General features: G+C 40.6%; 1 protein-coding gene and 1 long non-coding RNA gene across 2 annotated transcripts; one reads left to right on the forward strand and one right to left on the reverse strand.

Annotated features, from left to right (window-relative positions):
* Window positions 1-4547: 4547 nt before the first annotated feature.
* LOC117283087 lies at window positions 4548-5682 on the reverse strand. Its single transcript, XR_004514105.1, has 2 exons — window positions 5526-5682; window positions 4548-4899 (listed from the first exon to the last, which is right to left on the reverse strand). It is a non-coding gene; the product is annotated as an uncharacterized LOC117283087 (long non-coding RNA).
* Window positions 5683-5728: 46 nt separating this feature from the next.
* On the forward strand, window positions 5729-17603 carry LOC111874398. The gene is made up of 6 exons (XM_033755438.1): window positions 5729-5782; window positions 9676-9749; window positions 11349-11812; window positions 14206-14404; window positions 16365-16461; window positions 16727-17603. Exons 3-6 carry the CDS (start codon window positions 11354-11356, stop codon window positions 16824-16826), a joined length of 855 nt encoding a protein of 284 aa, XP_033611329.1. The 5' UTR covers window positions 5729-5782; window positions 9676-9749; window positions 11349-11353; the 3' UTR covers window positions 16827-17603.

The raw sequence follows: 17603 nt of genomic DNA on the forward strand, positions 1-17603 counted from the left end.
TTCCTGTAGTCCACGCAAAAGCGGAGTTCCCCGTTCTTCTTTCTGACCAAGACGACTGGGGACAACCAAGGGCTGTCCGACTCTTCTATAACGCCCTGTCGTTGCATGTTGACGAGCATTTCTTTCACTTCCGATTGTTTTGCCAGGGGTACTCTCCTTGGTGTTTGTCGGATTGGTCGGGCGTCCCCGGTGTCTATGCGGTGGTACGCTTTGTCTGTCCGTCCGTAATCTTCGCTGTTCCTTGCGAAGATATCCACGTACTCGGCCACGAGCTCCTCTAGCTCTTGAAACTCTAGGGTGTTCAAGTGTGGCTTGGCCGCCCTGGTCACGTCCGCTAACTTCGATGTTAGGCCTGGTGTTGGGGGCTGCTCCACCTCGGGCAAAGCCATGAGTGTTACTGGCTCACAGTGCGCCAGAAGGGAGCCGATCTTGAGCTTGTGGTCGCTGTGGGTGGTATTTACGACCCTCACTGGTACTTCCTGACAGTCTCGAACTAGGGTCCTAGCTATGTAGACTCCTTCTGGCGGGTTTGCCCATGGGCTTGCTTCTACCAGACCGTTCTCCGCCCCCAGAGGGTTCTCCATCCTAGCCATCACTACTTCCTCGCACTGCGCGGGTATCACGTGGTCTCTGGCCACTATCAGACTGGATGGACGGGCTGCCGGTCCCGGGCTCCATAGTGGTACCTCTTCCTCCGCCAGCCGCAAGGTTTGGCGCCCGATGTCCACAGACGCATCATAGGCGCGCAGTATGTCTAGTCCCAGGATGAGCTCATTGGTGATATTCGCGACAAAAACCTACATTTTTAGTGGTCGGCGACCCAGGGTGAGGGTTAACAAGGCTTCTTTCAGGATCGGTAGGGATCCCCCAGACACGGTCTGTAGCGTGAAGTCTGGGTTCGGCTGCCTCTCAGGCCATCCGGCGGCGATATCCGGTCTTGCCACCGTGACGTATGCTCCGGTGTCCACTGTCACCTGGCACGGTTTGTCGCCGACCCACCCTTGGGTGACCAGGCTGGTGTTGGCTTTTTCTGTGATGTCGGTGAGTGCGTAGTGGGGGGGCCTTAGTGCATACGCCGGCGTCCGCCCCTGTCCGCCGGCCCTTGCCCGTTTCCCGCCGGTTGGTCACTCCTCCGACTTGTCTCCTTGTTGCCGGGCTGCCACTCTGGTCTCCTGGGCGACTCTCGCCTGTCTCTAGTTCGTCCGTCTGGGCGCTGTCCATTTTCACTTCTTCTGCCGTATTGGCAGTTGCTCTCGAAGTGCCCTGACTCCCTGCAGTTCCAGCACCTTGACCGTTGTGCGTTTCTTCGTTGGGTGGGGAAGGATCGGTACCTCCGGTACGTGTTGTTATTTTCGTGGGGTCTGGCTGCTACCAGTACGGCCTGCAGCTCTAGGGCTTGTCGCAGGGCCTCGTTCACTGTCTTCTCCCCTCCCAGGAGCAGCTGGATCTTGATGTCGGGGTCGCCTATCCCATACGTGAATGCTTTCCCCGCTTCCCTTGCTACGTAGTCTGCCGGTAGGTTGGGGTAGGCACGGCGGGCGAGCATTTCAATGGCTGTGGCGAAGTCTTGTAGGGACTCTCCGGGGTTCTGTATCCTCGTTGTCAGTTGGCAGCGATAGGCCGCCGCAAAGTGTTGGTCCCCGAAGCGGTCCTCTAGCGCCTGGAGCGTGTCCTCATAGGCCGTGTTCATCGGGATGCCGGGTAGTACATCTGCCGCACGGCCTTTCAGGGCGGTGATTAGGTAGGTAGCCTTGTCCCAGTCCGACCATTTGTTGTGTTCCGCTACGACCTCGAATTGTCGGCGGAACACGCTCCACGTCGTAATCCCGTCAAAAGTCGGTGGTTGAGCGATGCCCGTGCTGATTACTGACGTGTTTGGCCCCTGGACCCTCATCTGCCTTGTCTCGTCCAACCGGGCTTGGGACTCGCGTTTGGCCTCCTCAATTCTTCTGCAGGTTTCGTTATGGGATTTTGTGAGATCTTCACGGAATTTCTTCGCCGCCGCGTCGTGGTGCATTTCTGCTGTATTTAGCTCGATTTGTGTCTTTTCTATTCTCTCTGCAAGTTCTTCCAGCTTTGTATCCATTAGGACCTTGTTGGTTCTAATCTCTTCTCTTATGCCCAATATTTCTTCGTGTCTGGCGTCTGCCTTTTCCTGGTAGGCCTCCGCTTTTACTTGATTAGATTTCACGTTGGCGTCAATTCTTGCCAACATTTCCATCATCTTTTCCATGTCCATGTTGTAGAAGTAAAATACTCGATGCACAACAATCTGTTAGTGGCGTGTTTAAGTTCGTAACACTTCTGACACCAATGTAGCGTGTTTTATGTGTCACGCTACAAATAAATTCACGCCGTCTTCGAATTCTGTAGAACCTTTATTGTTCTTCACGCTTACACAATCACGAGTACAGTAACTATTCACTGTGGCACCTCAACTGTCTTCTGCGACGGATGTTCCTGGACTGAAGACTTCTCGTCGAAGCTGGGCTTTTATAACCTTGGCAGCTGCTAGGTAACGAACCCTCTCTTATAGCGGTGGAGACGTTGCATTGTTGGTTCCGCGTTTCCTACGCAATAACCCATTGTTATCGCGTTGTCTCTGTGGGAACCTTCGCGTATTCTCGTAACCGTGGAGATTCGATGTTCTCGGTACAACGGCTCACTGTTGGGATTACAGTGACGCTATTGTTACTTCCTATGTAACGGTCTATTCTAGTGTTTCCATAGGAGCGTCTCTTCTGGACACCAGACACGTTACAATACATTCACTCTTAGAGCTGGAATAGCACAGTCAGTATTGCACCTTATGGGCTGGACTGAGGGTTCGGAGTTTGAGTCCCAGTAGGGACCAGAATTTTCTCTTCGCCATGTCACCCAGCCTCCTAACTAATGGGATCTAGGGGCTCTTCCACAGGGGGTAAAGTGGCCAGGCCATGAAGCCGATCACTCACCTCCAGCTAGTGCAAAAGTCAAGAAAACTTGGATCTATACATCCATTCCCCCATACATTCCATGGCATAGTGTTTAATTAGTTACACACATGGACAGCTTTAGGAGTCCATACAAAAACAATTTCAATAATATTGGACTTTGTATGTTAAATCAGTTGCCACAATATATTAAAGAGATACCAGTACTATAAAAGTTTAAAAAGACTTTGAAAACATTCCTACTTGATCATTGTTTCTATAGTATAGACGAGTTTCTCTTGTTTGGGGACAAATTCTAGTTCTACTAACTTGTAAACATAAATTTCATGAATAATTAACTTCTTTTTCCATGTCCTGAGTCATGTATGCATGGCCAAAACCATCGGATTTAGGTTTCCATTGTCCACTGCACTGGAGACAGTAAATTCCTGCCCTGGCCTCTGCAGGAACACATATTACAATTGGGGTCTGACAAAATGATACTGAGACATGTATATGAAAAACCCTTCATGGTCAGATTTCCTGACAGGAGTGAATGGAAGACGGGTTTCGGCCCGATAGAAAAGGGGGACTGATCTGGTATACAGATGGTTCAAAGACAAATAAGGACACTGCAGCTGGTGTGTACTGCCATGGCACAAAGCGGAAACTTAGTTTCAGCCTTGGGCAGTACACGACAGTATTCCAGGCAGAAGTATATGCCATTAAAGCATGTATTATGGAGAATTTAGATAGGAACTATAGAAATAGGAACATCTACATTCTATCTGACAGCCAAGCAGCACTCAAAAGCACTTGACAAACACCAGATCAATTCAAAATTGGTCTGGGATTGCCACCAAACCTTCATGGAACTGCCCAAACATAACAGGGTACAACTGATATGGGTGCCAGGGCGTGAGGGTATTGCTGGAAATGAAGCAGCAGACCAATTAGCCAAAATTAGAGCTGAACATCCATTCATAGGACCTGAACCAGCCTGTGGCATCTCTCTAGGAGTTGCCAAACAGGCAATCAGGAACTGGACTAACATAAAACATAAAAAATACTGGGAATCCTTAACTGGACTCAGGCAGGCTAAGGGACTCATACGAGGACCTTCCGCTAAAAGAGTGAAGGAACTGTTGAAGCTCAAGAGGAACCAACTAAGATGGGTGGTAGGACTACTTACAGGACACTTTCACCTCAAAGGACACCTGTTCAAACTGGGACTAAGTCACAGTCCCACTTGTGAGAGGTGTCAGATAGAAAATGAAACAGCCACACACATCCTGTGTAAATGTGAGGCTTTAGCTTATTTAAGACTACGTCACTTGGGTCAGTACTTTATGGAACCAAGTGACTACTTTGGCATCCCCACGTCCAAAATCCTGCGCTTCATCCAAAGCGTGGGGTTGCTGAGGGAATAATTAAAAAAAAAAAGGGGGGAAGCACAATGGACCACTGAGGTCTAAGTGCAAGGGCTGAGAAGGCCTACCCCTTCATTCATACATACATACATACATTCATACTGTTTCAATAAACTGAGGGATATAAGATCCACTTCTTCTCAACAGGCTTGTCATGAGAGTATCATATTATGTCCCTGCAACAAAATTAACTAGAATTCTGAAATTACATGACAAAACTTCCAGTTTAATAATTAAGTTATATGCTATTTTGATTATAAACTCAATTACCAATACTACAAAACATTCAGATTTACACATTCTTACAAAATAAAGACTGATGCATACACTTTATTTTTGTTTCTCTGAACATTGAGGTTTGGTGCATATATTCTTTTGGGCTTTGATTCAGTATTGTGGTTTATTCTGCTTGGGCCACATGATCCAAGAGTGAGGTCTCGACGCCCACCAAATGATGGAAGACGTCCTGGGGCTGCTCCTAAAGTTCCTGGTTCAATCTTTATGCTGGCAATTAGGGCTGGCAACTTTCCGATGTCCTTTTTCCTATCCATAATTTCCTGAGAAAAGAGAAACATATCTGTTATGTAAGATTTGAGGCTTTCTGTTATCTTAAAAAATTATTAATTATCTACTTTACATAAATGGCATCATTATGTGAGTTACCACAGAAATGAATTTACAGTCTTAATGTATTATAGACAGTTCTAATGAACTGTTTTATGCCATGTAAACATAATACTCTCAAAGTAAAATATATCACAATGGCAGTCTTTTGTTTCCTTATATTGCTGTTATTCTGTAGGTGATAATATTAGCGTTATGTGAGATGTAGTTAGTATTTATCAGGGAATGTGAACTGGTTTCTAAAAATTTAGAAACTTATCTTCAAAACAGGCACTCAGATGTTAATCAGACCAGTTAGGTTAATTCATGTAAAAGTGTTCTGATCTTAAAGCAATAAACTAATCAAATACTGGGTATACTACATTCGTGGATATGGGAATTTGTATTTAACAGGTTACAGCTCATGCAAACCTTCGTAACTTATTCATTCAAACTTTTAACGAACGGCGTCATCCTATAAGACTGGATAAAATAACATCTTTCAAATACAGGTACGTTCGCATTTAAAGTGAAAGTCAGTTGTAAACGGAATTTCTTTCACAAAATAAATTATACTTACCTTCACGGCATATAAACATCGACCACTTCGTACGACAATACGACTACTGTATCATACTCATCATGCTCATCATACCCATCATACGGTATCATACCTCCATGTTCACAGCATTGATATAAACGATATCAAGCACCATGTTCGCCACCCTCGCCACGGATCCGATCTGATGTCATGAACGTCATAATAATAATAAAAAAGTTAGTATGTGTGAGTCAGCGTCCAGAAATATATTTCTGGAAAATTTTTCTTGAAGAAAAGTAAAACGACAATTGAGACAGCTATAAATTTGACTTTTGATATTAAATGATATTGTGTTTGCCATCAGTGCAGGATGTGTGATCTTGAATACAAGTAAAAGGGCTATGTACATTAAATTTGTTGGTTAGGGACTGATTGATGTGCACATTACTTAGCAGTGTGTTGGATATTTATTTATTTCGTCTCAGTAGATCATTGTTACATGATATAGGATGAGTCAGTTACTGTACATTGGCTGATTACAATAAGAGAATAAAGTTACAATACTTACAATTGTTTACGATAGATTACAGTAGATTACACTAGTTAAGATTGTATATAGGCTGAGGTGGAATCCATATTATGTCCCCACGGCACGTCTGCTTCCATATGTCCTATTGTACCGGTACTGGTGATAATGCTTATGGAGAATTTGATGGAATGAGGTTTGGCAGGGGAAACCGAAGTACTTGGGGAACACCTGCCCCTGCGCCACTTTGTCCATCACAAATCCCACTTGACTAGACCGCAACGGTAGGAAGCCAGCGACTAACCGCTTAAGCCATGGCGCGGCCTGTGAGATAATATTGGTGAATTTGGTGATAGCATTGGTATAACGTACTACGTAAATAGAGGATATAGATATTTTGGGTAAGTGTAAGGATGAAATATTTGCTTATGCAAACATGGAAATTTTGATTGGAGGTTCTGTGCCCCATCCGGGAAACAATCAGCCTTGAGCCTTTCTTTCTTTCTCCCTGGATTCTCTTCCGTTGTGATGTGATTGTGCATTTTCGCCTGTAACAACATGCCTATAACCAGCACTGACTTCTTTCCAACCCTACCCATTTCCCTGCTCACCAGGTGCATGAGGTTTCCCTCATATTCGCTCGTGCTGCCCTGTTTCCAAATGGCACAAGCAGCCATTTAAGGACCCAGGTTAATCACTCTTGTCTTGTCTTTTATTGTCTCACTCTGCTTCTCAGAGAGAGCCAGTGATAGTAGACTGGGTGGCTTGCAAGTTACTTGCTAGGCCATATAATCCTGTGTTATTGTGAAACAATTGTACAAACTATATACGAGTATAAAGGATTCCCAACATCACGTGGAACTCTTTTTGGCCTGTGTGCAGGCAATACCTGTTTATGTAATACATCAAAACACTAATGTTCTGTCTCTGCAAATTGCAGTATGGCCTATTTACAGTGAAGTCATGGTGTGAGTGCTGACACATAAAGATCAATGAAGGGAAAACCCAGGCTGTCTCCTGTAAAATTCTTAAATAGTCCCTGAGGACATATTGCAACTAAATGGAGGGAGCATCCCGTTTGTAGATAATGCAAAGTATCTCAGTGTCATATTCAACAGGAGGATGACATTGAGGCCCCATATCAAAAGGACTACAGTCAAGGCCCTGGCTACGTATATGAATACATATAAGAACATACACCCTATTCAGAAGTGATCATTTAAACATTACTGAAATTGTTCTTTATAAAGCTCAAAATTAGGTCAGTAATGGCTTATACCTGTTCTGACTGGAAGTGTGTGGCAAATGGTCACCTCTTAAAACTGCAGCACCTACAGAACCGAGTTCTCCGTGCTGTCGGCAGTTTTTACAGTCACACACCAGTCCATGAAATACACATGGCTCCAGAATTCCTTGTGTGTACAGCTATATAACAAAATTATGCAGGTAACAGGTGTAAGTCATCCAGAACCTCCTAAATCCAAGTGTACATGCAATTGAACAAGGAGAGGCCATAAGAAGGCATAATCTGATGCAGAAGTCTGCATTGACTGATATCCTGTGTATATCCTGTGCACAAGAATTGTACATTGTAAAGTGACAAAGGATGCATGCTGTCCATGAAGTAGAAATGTCTTACCTGAACACTGCATGAGTGCAGGTACAGTCATGTGAATCTGTAGTGCAACAAATGTGGTGCCTCCTCAGGGGAACAAACCCCTGCTTTCAGTGAAGCAGAGACCCCATTTCCAAATATAAATGAAGTCATGCACCCCACCAGGGCTTGAAAGCAAGAATGACTGCGCTGGCAATGGCCAGAAGCAATTTATTGGACTGGACTGGACTGAATGGGGTTTGCTATGTTTGTTTGCTTCATGCTAGTTTCTTGTATGGTGTGTTTATAAACCTGAAGAGGGGGGCATTATGTTCCTCTGAAGTTTCAGTTGACTCTCGCTGGACTAACTCATGTAATATCTCAAAAGCTACAGCTCTTTGTGCAAAGTTCCTTTTCCTGTAATGGTGAAATTTGGGATCAACACCTTTCTTTCTGGTTAACCTTTAATGTACGGACTTTTAAATTGCCAGCATCCCCTGCAGCCAGAATTTAAATGGCCCCTAAGCCTTTAACATTGCAGACTTTCAGAAAAAGACTACATATTTTCCGTTCTATGCAACATAGAAATACGAACTAAAAACAGCCTGAAAGACAGTAAAATTTTCTACATATACACAAAAGAGCAGTTTTTACAAATGAAAATTAACTGTGATTATTTTGTCATGAAATGCAAAGTATAATCTTTATTATATATGTTATGAAATTCCAAAGGACTTACCCATAGCTTTTTCTTCAACCTTGAGATATGGTGATTTTGTAAATGTAATCACTATGTACAATAATATTTTGTTCAGACTGTACACGAGTTTGAACTGCCTCACTTCACAGAGTATGATACCTCACATTCTGACGCACATGTGTCAATTCTCAAAGCAGTCCATGACACACAGCGCAACATCACACTTTTACAATAGAAAAGGGTGCTCCTGCTTTTCTTATTTAGTGAACACACACAACGTCTTTGTTTCCCTTTGGTTGGTCAATGTTGTGAATGTTTCACCTCCAGTCGACTCATTTGGGCCCCAGATGAACTTGGCCTCCCCCAAGAAACGCCACTGACCATGATATTCACCTCGTGCGATTGAAGAATCATCTTGGGGGGCTAAATCGAATAAATTATGTTGATTGACAAAGCGACACTCTCACCTGTTAGTAATACTCGCAGAACAGTGATGCAGAGTAATTATAATACTAGTCGAAGAGTGCCAGTCCGACACTGATACCGAAAGTCACAGTGACAAAGATGCCTTTTACTCACAAAGTAATACTGACTCAGTGGGTTTATATGTCTTCTGAGACACAAAATAAAGAAATATATGACAATCCGACACTGACTTCCTAACTGATAATTCACTACTGAAAACCAATCCTTGAATAGTCACACTTCCTTGAAAGCTCTGGAAGCACTAATCTGCGAGCACAGGTGAATATTTACTCCTCAGTTCTCAAAACGAAGCTGGGCTGCTTTTGGCTGACCAGGTCATAAACAGTCATATCTAAACGTAAATAGTATTAAAACCAGTGTTGTGATAAACGTTTTCATTGTTCAGAGCTAATGATTGAACCACTGACATGACTTAGCCTGGGTTTACTCCCAAAATGAGCACCTGTCCTGCCTTATATAAATATAACATTCGGCCACAGCAGGGTGTTACTTGCTGATAGATATATATAAAATTCATATGTTAAAGGTTAAGTAATGTTCCTCAGCATGTGGTCCATGCACTGCTAATGTCATGTATGCCCATCTAGAAATTTTAGCTGGAATTAAAAATATGTGTGTATGATTCACTCTACTGAACTGTTAGTACAGAACAACCTGTGTTTTACATAAACTGTATTCAAGTTACATATGTTATGTACTAATTTCTTCTCTAGATGTCTCAACCATTTTCAGACATCAGGCAATATAAATGTTTTCACAGACAGCTCATGTTATCACAAATATGTGTTGTCTTGGTAAAATTGTTGAAGTTGGAGTTACACTTTTATATACTTCATTATAATACAGTAATGATTTCATGGTATGCATTGCATTATGTAAATAGCATAGTGATTGGCCATTTCTTCCATTTTAAGCATCAAGAGGTGAATATTTGTTACTACTGCATTGGTCTTTTAGGTCAGCACTTCATAATTTTATGTATATTAAAATGTATTGTAGCGTGTTGTGTGTGTCACGCTACAAATAAGTTTACGCCGTGGTATTTGATATAGCGAATTTATTCCACTCGATCACCTCGCACACCTTACAATCATCAGCTCTTGCAGTGTTACAATTACTGCTTACAATATCTCGGCGATACTGGACTGTCTTCTTTAGCGGTTGGATCCAGACTAACTGTGCGAATGCATTCAACCCCGTTTTATAACCTCGGTTGCTGCTATGCAACGAACCCTCTATTATAACCGTGGAGACTCCTGTTAGAACTACAATATAGCAATTGTTGTTTCCTATGCAACGGTCTATTCTAGCGTTTCCATAGACGTGACTCTTCTGGATTCCCGACACATTACAGTATATTTCATACACACATCTTTAAAAATTTTAAAGGACTCTTGTTCAAAACCTACTTTTGCAGGTTTGCCTTTACTAGTCTCAACTCATGTGTTCCATACAATATGAGACAGATGATCAGTCCTCTGAAACCCACTGCTGATTAAGTAGTTTGTAATCAGAAAAAATGAGTCATTAGATGACAGTATCCATCAGGGTCATAGCTGCCCTCCCAGTTTTAGTTCCTTTGTATTTCTCAGCTCCCCACCTGCCTTAGACAAGATGGATGTGAGAGACAGTACCAAGTAATAGCAGCATTGCATGAAACTAGAGCAGCTTTTAATTGCATGTTCTTTCCTGGAGTCGCCTAGTCCTCATCTGTCTGCCTTGTTACATATAAAGCAAGACTGTTCATTAAACTTTAATGCATGGTGAATGTTATTGGTGTGACATTAAACCAATACATAGAATCATGGGTTTTGCGCTCAGCACTAACATTTAAGAAGCAGGGTTTCCTTTCACTGATACTTTGAGGAATATCTTATGCATATTTAGGAGTCTGTCCCACTTATACAAGTCAGGGATCTGAAGTTCAAGTATGTGACATAGTGTAGACCCTGAAGTTTGACTGAACCTATCTTGACCTACAGGCTTAGGCATTTTTTATGCAAACATAAAGGTGAAATGTCTTATCAAGGTCCTGTTTGTCTCTTAGTATTGACAGTACATTTGCCAAAACAGTTCCTGTGAAACTTTGTAGGAAGGATACTCTTAAGCCATGTTTCTTAACTTTTGATCTACCATAATAACTAATTTAGTTTTATTATTTATTTCATCCATAGCTGTAGAGAATTACAATTGAACATGCCAACATATTTTTGAGGTTGGATCCACAGTATCACTACATTATTTAAGAATAAATAATATTTAATAATGGCTGTAGAATATTTGGACCTAAGAAAGAGGAAGTAATAGGATGATGAAAAAAATTCGTAATTATATATTCATATAATGAAGCAGGGAGGGTGAAATGGGTGGAGCATAAGTGCATAGAGATGAGAAATGCAGTCACATTTTTAGTTGAACCTCAAGGAAATAAACTAGCTGGAAGCCTAAGTGTGACAATAAAGTTAAAATGTATTTTAAAGCAATAGGATGTGAAGTAAATTAATATAAGACCATTTGCAATTTCTTCAGATTTTATTTTTGTATTTTTTGTTTCAGACATCATGTATGCTCAAATTAAAATTTCTGGCTGTGTTAACAGTAAGATACTGCTTAGCAGCATAATAAATTCTTTGTCAAGACATTCATCATGTCCAAAGAAGTTGGGTCCCTGCTTACACATAGCACATTTTAAGTGTCTATGTCATTCGTTAAGAACTAAGAACCACAGTGACGCTGAATTTGGTGCGACATCATTGAATCATACTAAGATCAATTTAGAAACTAAATGGAAACAACATGTGAGCAAACATATAGTGACAATTAACCGTAGTTGTTTCATTGTTAGCCGATGGTTTCATCACACTTCAGAAAACTTTGGGAAAGAAAATCACCCAGTTCCAAAAGCCTTTTATATGCAAAATCCAATAGCATGGTTGGTCAATAAATTAAATTTTGGAATGCTAAAGCGGACCTGGGATCCTCACTTTGACGAGTCAGAATTTCGAAGAGGAACAAAACAGGTATGAAGAAAATTGTGACATGCATGAACAGATATTTTGACTACAGTTTTGTATTTATCTCCATTTGTCACTAGAGCCACAAAATGCAACTTTTCCTAACAGCCTGTCATTCATTCAGTTTTAAGTTCTCCCCATTTATGTATTCTTTGCACTAAGTGTTGAAATATCTGCCTCATCTGGAGGTTGCCATCTTTCCATTTTCATGTTAAATTCATGAAACTGTTGAACAGATTTCAGTTAATTACTGTGTGTTAGTTAAATGTAACACCTACTTTACATGAAGTGTAAAGCTAGTTACAAGAATTTGGTACATGACATGAAATATAAACCTCATTATCATCTACAACCTGCTCTTGAAGCATTTTTTGATATAATGAATATATAATGGAACACAAGGATAGTTTGATTCTGTGCAGTTTGGTATGTGTAAGGATAAGCTTTCTGATAATACATCATTATCTGTAGTAAATGAGCACGAAAGCCACTGACATATGCAGCACAGCAAAGAATACAATTGGGAATTATGTATACTCCAAAAGTGGAGACACTCTCATTCTTATTTTTATTAGTGTTTGTCACCAAAACAGATGTGCAGCCACAAATTAGTTATGCCTTGTAGGTTGTAGGTTTGAATAATAATATCAGCATCATGTACACATGATTCTAATAAATCATAACATGCTGTAAATTATAATGTAAATTGGATTGTAAAGAAAAGGTGGAGCATCAAACATTGTGGCATATGTATAGCACTCCTGATTTGTATTCCCCACTTAGAGTGTCAGTTGAGAGAATGTCTATCCAGGCTTACATTTGTTTACTATTTCTCAATAGGCTCTACCTTCAGTGAAAGTCACAGAGAGCCTTCTTCATCTTGGCTATTTTTCCTTATGTGAGTGGTCTAGCAACAGTGTCTCCATTTACCTCCCTCTCGTTTTTCTCCCTTGTTCCTTCATTTTCATCATATCTTTCCCATCCTGTTGTTCCCATCTTGATCTCTGTCTTTCTCTTTGGCATATCCCTTTTACTTTAATGTTTGAAATCTTCTTGGGTATTCTTCTTCATTCTTAGAACAAGCCTGTATCTTATTTTACAACATTGAAACCCCTATTTCAGGTTTCTTTTGGAGCAATGAATTTGAGTACTAACCTGAGGAAAATCTTAAATGGAGGAAATTTAACATTGCGATAACTGACTTGAGGTCAGTAAAAATTAATGTTAAATGAGGGAAGGCTGTAAATTAAGGAACATTAAACAGGGGTTCCATCTTTAAATTTTTTGTATTTTTGTGTGTGTGTGTTTTCTGGCTTTTCCTTCTGTATTTCTTAAAATTCTCTTCTCTGATATACTACCTTACCAAAAGACAATGCCAGAGCAGTTTCCTTCCATACCTTTGCCAGTTGAAATAGCATAATTAAATAAGCCATGAAACAATAAAAGGGAGTTCTTGCCAAAATAAAGATTAATATGAATGGACATACATGCTATTAGTATTCTAACGATGTTTTTAATGTCCTGATGAAATTATCAAATGTGGAACAGTGTGGAAGAAGGAAGAAGAATCAGTCTGTTTAAAACCAAGAAAAGGGCCAATGTAATGCTATGACTTCAGTTTTAAAATTTTAATATTAAGCGAATCTGGAAAGCAATTTGAAAGTGTCTGCAATGAAAAAGTTTGAATGAAAGATTCCCACACTTATTTAATATGATGATAATTGCTTATTTTATATGAGATTAGTGAATATATTTTGTACAAGTGCGATATAAAGAGAATTTTTTTGAACTTGTGGTTTTAAGGGTCATGACACCATGGAGTCCTGTAGGTGGGTACCAACACTTTGGAGGAACATGTTGCCTCCATCTTCAGGACTGAATTGTGTAGGAATTGGTTTGGTTATATATAGGCAAGCTGCAGGAAAGATGGTCACTTGGACCTATGGAAAAGAAAGGGAAATGAAGACCAGTCCAGGCCAGTTGGAACAGTAGGTAGGAAAACACTTGAACACTTAAATATAGAAGCAATATGTTCCTCCAAAATGTATTTGCCTATGAGTTCATACATTGTCACAGACTAGAAGAAAATTACTGCCATGCAAACCTCAGAACTTATTTTCTTTTTCAGTTTAGTATTTCATAATTTATGTGTACATTATATTCAGGCAAATGTGGTATTCTTTCAGATCTTCTTTATTGGTATAGCTTTTAATTGAGAGTATGAATACAAAATCTGTTCATAATTAGATTTTGGTCTTCAGATGTAGACATCCATGTTCGTCTCATAATGGTAACCACCTGTGAGGACTATACTGCAGTGTCATAACCATAAAAATCTTCTGAGTCTTCACAACTTCTAATCCAATCCATTCATATTAATTTCAATCATTTTTCTCCAGGCTGTTTCGACAATTACAATGTTTGTATCACAGAATCTGTTTAGTAGCTTAAAAGGACTATTGACTAAGCAAGCATTAATTACATTACAACGAGATGTGGAGACAACTTGGAGTGATGAACAGAGGCGACATATTGGACTAGAACCAGGAGATATTCAACATGCAGTTCCTAGACGAGTTCACTTTCAGAGAATAGTCGGTAGGTGAAATGTCTGTTACCAAGAAAATAAGCCCCATTTTCACTAACACCAATCAACTGAAATAGTAACTAGGTAAGATAAAAGGTGAAGTTGTGCCATGAAGACATATGGGGGAGTGGATATATAGACCCATGTCTTCTTGACCTCAGCGTTAGTTGGAGGTGAGTGGCCAGATTCACTCTCTGGGGAAAGAGCCCCTGCTACCTGCTGGATAGGAGGCTGGGTGGGCCCCAGAGCCAGTGTGGACGACATGAAGAAGAGAAAATTCTTGACCTTACAGGGACTTGGAACCCCAACCCCTCGGTCATTAAGTCCATAACCAGACTCTCTACCGACTGCACTATCCCATTTCCAACAGTAACTAGATACTTGACTGAAAGGCCATCCTGAGTATTTCATATTTTGTTTCTCAAGTTCCTTTAAATAGGTCGTGGGAACATCCCAGATACTTACACGCTGGTTCGCCAGTCTAACAGACAACACTCACTCCTAAGTCAAAGTCATACATTGCTGGCAACGCTCATATTTATACAGCACTCAATGTCCAATCCACCTCTAGATCATCACATACGCTAACCAATCACATTGCTGGCAGCACTCATATTTATACAGCACTTGCTGTCCAGCCCACATTTAGATCATAACGTGCGCTAGCCAATCAGCACTCACAATCGCAACTGCAAGTCTCGCTCCACCCATTGAGCATGGTATAATAGGCGGAGCCCAAAGCTCGCAATCATCAGTGATCACATTCAGTTCAGAGCGAACAGTCATCAGAGTCATCAGCTCTTCACTGCGACCAGGTAACTGACGTAGTTGCCGCAAGTCTCCAGCGACCAGGCGGCCGACGTAGTTGCCGCAGGTCTCCAGTGACCACGATCTGCGACCAGGCAACCGACGTAGTTGCCGCAAGTCTCCAGCGACCAGACAACCGATGTAGTTGCCGCAAGTCTCCAGCTACCACGCTGTGCGACCAAGCAACTGCGCTTTGCTACCTGCTGCAACTCTCCATCGCACGCACAGTGGAACAAACGGCCTTTTTCAGGGCCCGCAAACTTTCCGAAGTGGTTGTCTATTGGAGTATCAACAAATCCCACAAGGTCATGAGTACCCCTGCCCCTATTTTTCCATATTATCATAACTATATTTGTACCACATCGAAAGTTGATAAAATGTAGTTGAATAGTCTGTAAATTGTTTAATTCCATTCAACATGATGAGTCTGTCTCTTTCTGTAGTCAAATATTTTTTTTTTTGTTAATTCTGATTTGATAGACCAGTAATCTTTCATGGAGAATTTACCATTGTTTTCAAGCTTCTGACAGGAAAATGAAACAGCATTTAAGATGAATAGAAAAAGTATGCTAAATAGGATATTTATGATGCAGGATCTGCTCTGCTCTGTTCCTACCAAAATAATTTAGTATATGGGTGACGTGTGTACTCCCCGCATTCTGGCAAGCAGTGTGTCCTTTCTCACCACCAGACATTACACTGAGTTGTTGTTAGGCCTTCTGCTTTGTAGGAATCAGTTTCCAGATATGATTCTCAGCTGGATGTCCTGAGATTTCTTTGTTGTTTACCTTAGTCCCTGTAAATGCTGAGATAGTACCTTAAAGTATGTCACAATCACTTCCACACCCTCCTCAATTCATCATTTATGATCTCTCCAGTATACAATATTATAATTTAACACAGGTTTCTTACATAATCTAAGAATCAGTTTCTTTCCACTAATCAGTACATTTATTTTAATAATTCTTGCTTACCTATTAGGAAACCTTATTTTTCTCACGTTATTAATTTATTAAAAGATGTAAAAAATAGCAAAACTGTCAGAATTACTTACATTTTCGAAACAGATCAAGCAGGATTCTTGGATGATGTCTTGGCTAATATATTCTCCGAGAAATGCTAATTTGAAACTTTCTAAATTAACTTTGTATTCAACTCTTTCAGAACAGAAGTTTTGTGATGTTGACATGGTTTTCGTTGCTGTGAAGTGGACAGAATATGGAGGATCGAGTGCATTTATATTTGTTGAAGTTGCTACAAGGTGAGAACTGCACCACACAATATTCTAATAGAAGAGTAACACTAAAAATCTGTTGGCCGATACAACTAGTATAGCCAATATTATATAGTGCTTAAATTGGAATTTGCAAAAATATAAATTTTGTTAGTTTTGATAACAACCAACTCTATAATTAACATTAAGTAAACACTTTAAGGTTGCCGATGGCTGTAATTTTAATTATATGAATAATTCACTTTACTTCTACTGCACTACTTTCAATAAAACCTTCTGACCTCCACTTTAGATTCCATCGTGAGTATACAGAAGGTCTTCTGCCTGGCTGGACAGTTTCATTATTTCGGGTTACTCGCTTCAACATTTTACCAAGGAGCACAAAGAAATGAACTGACACACTGTCACTGTATTTGGTTTATATGAAAGTTAATTAGCACATCAGATCATTTGTATAAAATTGTACATGTTAATACTTGTATAATTTATATGTAAGTTTCTGATCTTTGTAAAACTAAATATACATACACCTTTTCCTTGCACTTTCTAATAGCTTCTTTCAGGATAAACATTTCAATATATTTTGCAGCAAGGGTTACACTGTTTTGTTTTCAAAAACATACTTTTGAACACAGTTACAATCATGTAGTTGTAACCGGTCATTACCTACTGACATAAATTCAATAACCCAAGTATCAAATCCAGCACACCGATGGCAAACTGAACACAGAGCCCAGCCAGCAGGAAGACCTACCTGCATCCCGAGAAGGCGAGTATGACTGGCCACAGGACCAGCCAACGGAATCAGGTAATGAATCCCAAGCAAGTGAAATGACACAAATGTCGCTACTACAATTAGATGAGGCAACAGACCCACAAATACAAATTAACCCCAAGACAAGAGACCAACCCGCAGGCAAGGAAACTGACCCAAGTGGAATGAACGAATTTAAAGCTATGTTTGTCAGCACTTTCGCCACCTTCAATAGTAATTTTGTCACCTTGAACAGCAATGTTGCTGCCTTGGACAGTAGATTCGCCACCTTAGAAACTAGTAACAAGGAATTAAAAGAAAGTCATAAAGCCGACCTCAAAGAAAACAATAAAGAGTTAGGAGACAAATTAGAAACTAATCTTAAGAAAGAATTAAGGGAAAGTATGAAAAATTT

The sequence above is a fragment of the Cryptotermes secundus genome, unplaced genomic scaffold, assembly GCF_002891405.2.
Source record: "Cryptotermes secundus unplaced genomic scaffold, Csec_1.0 scaffold251, whole genome shotgun sequence".
NCBI classification, from domain to species: domain Eukaryota; kingdom Metazoa; phylum Arthropoda; class Insecta; order Blattodea; family Kalotermitidae; genus Cryptotermes; species Cryptotermes secundus.

Coding starts and splice junctions, on each gene's coding strand:
- LOC111874398 (XM_033755438.1), top strand. CDS start 11,354: ATGTATGCTCAAATTAAAATTTCTGGCTGTGTTAACAGTAAGATACTG. Junction 14,405..16,364: donor TCACTTTCAGAGAATAGTCG/GTAGGTGAAATG, acceptor CAACTCTTTCAG/AACAGAAGTTTTGTGATGTT. Junction 16,462..16,726: donor TTTGTTGAAGTTGCTACAAG/GTGAGAACTGCA, acceptor CCTCCACTTTAG/ATTCCATCGTGAGTATACAG.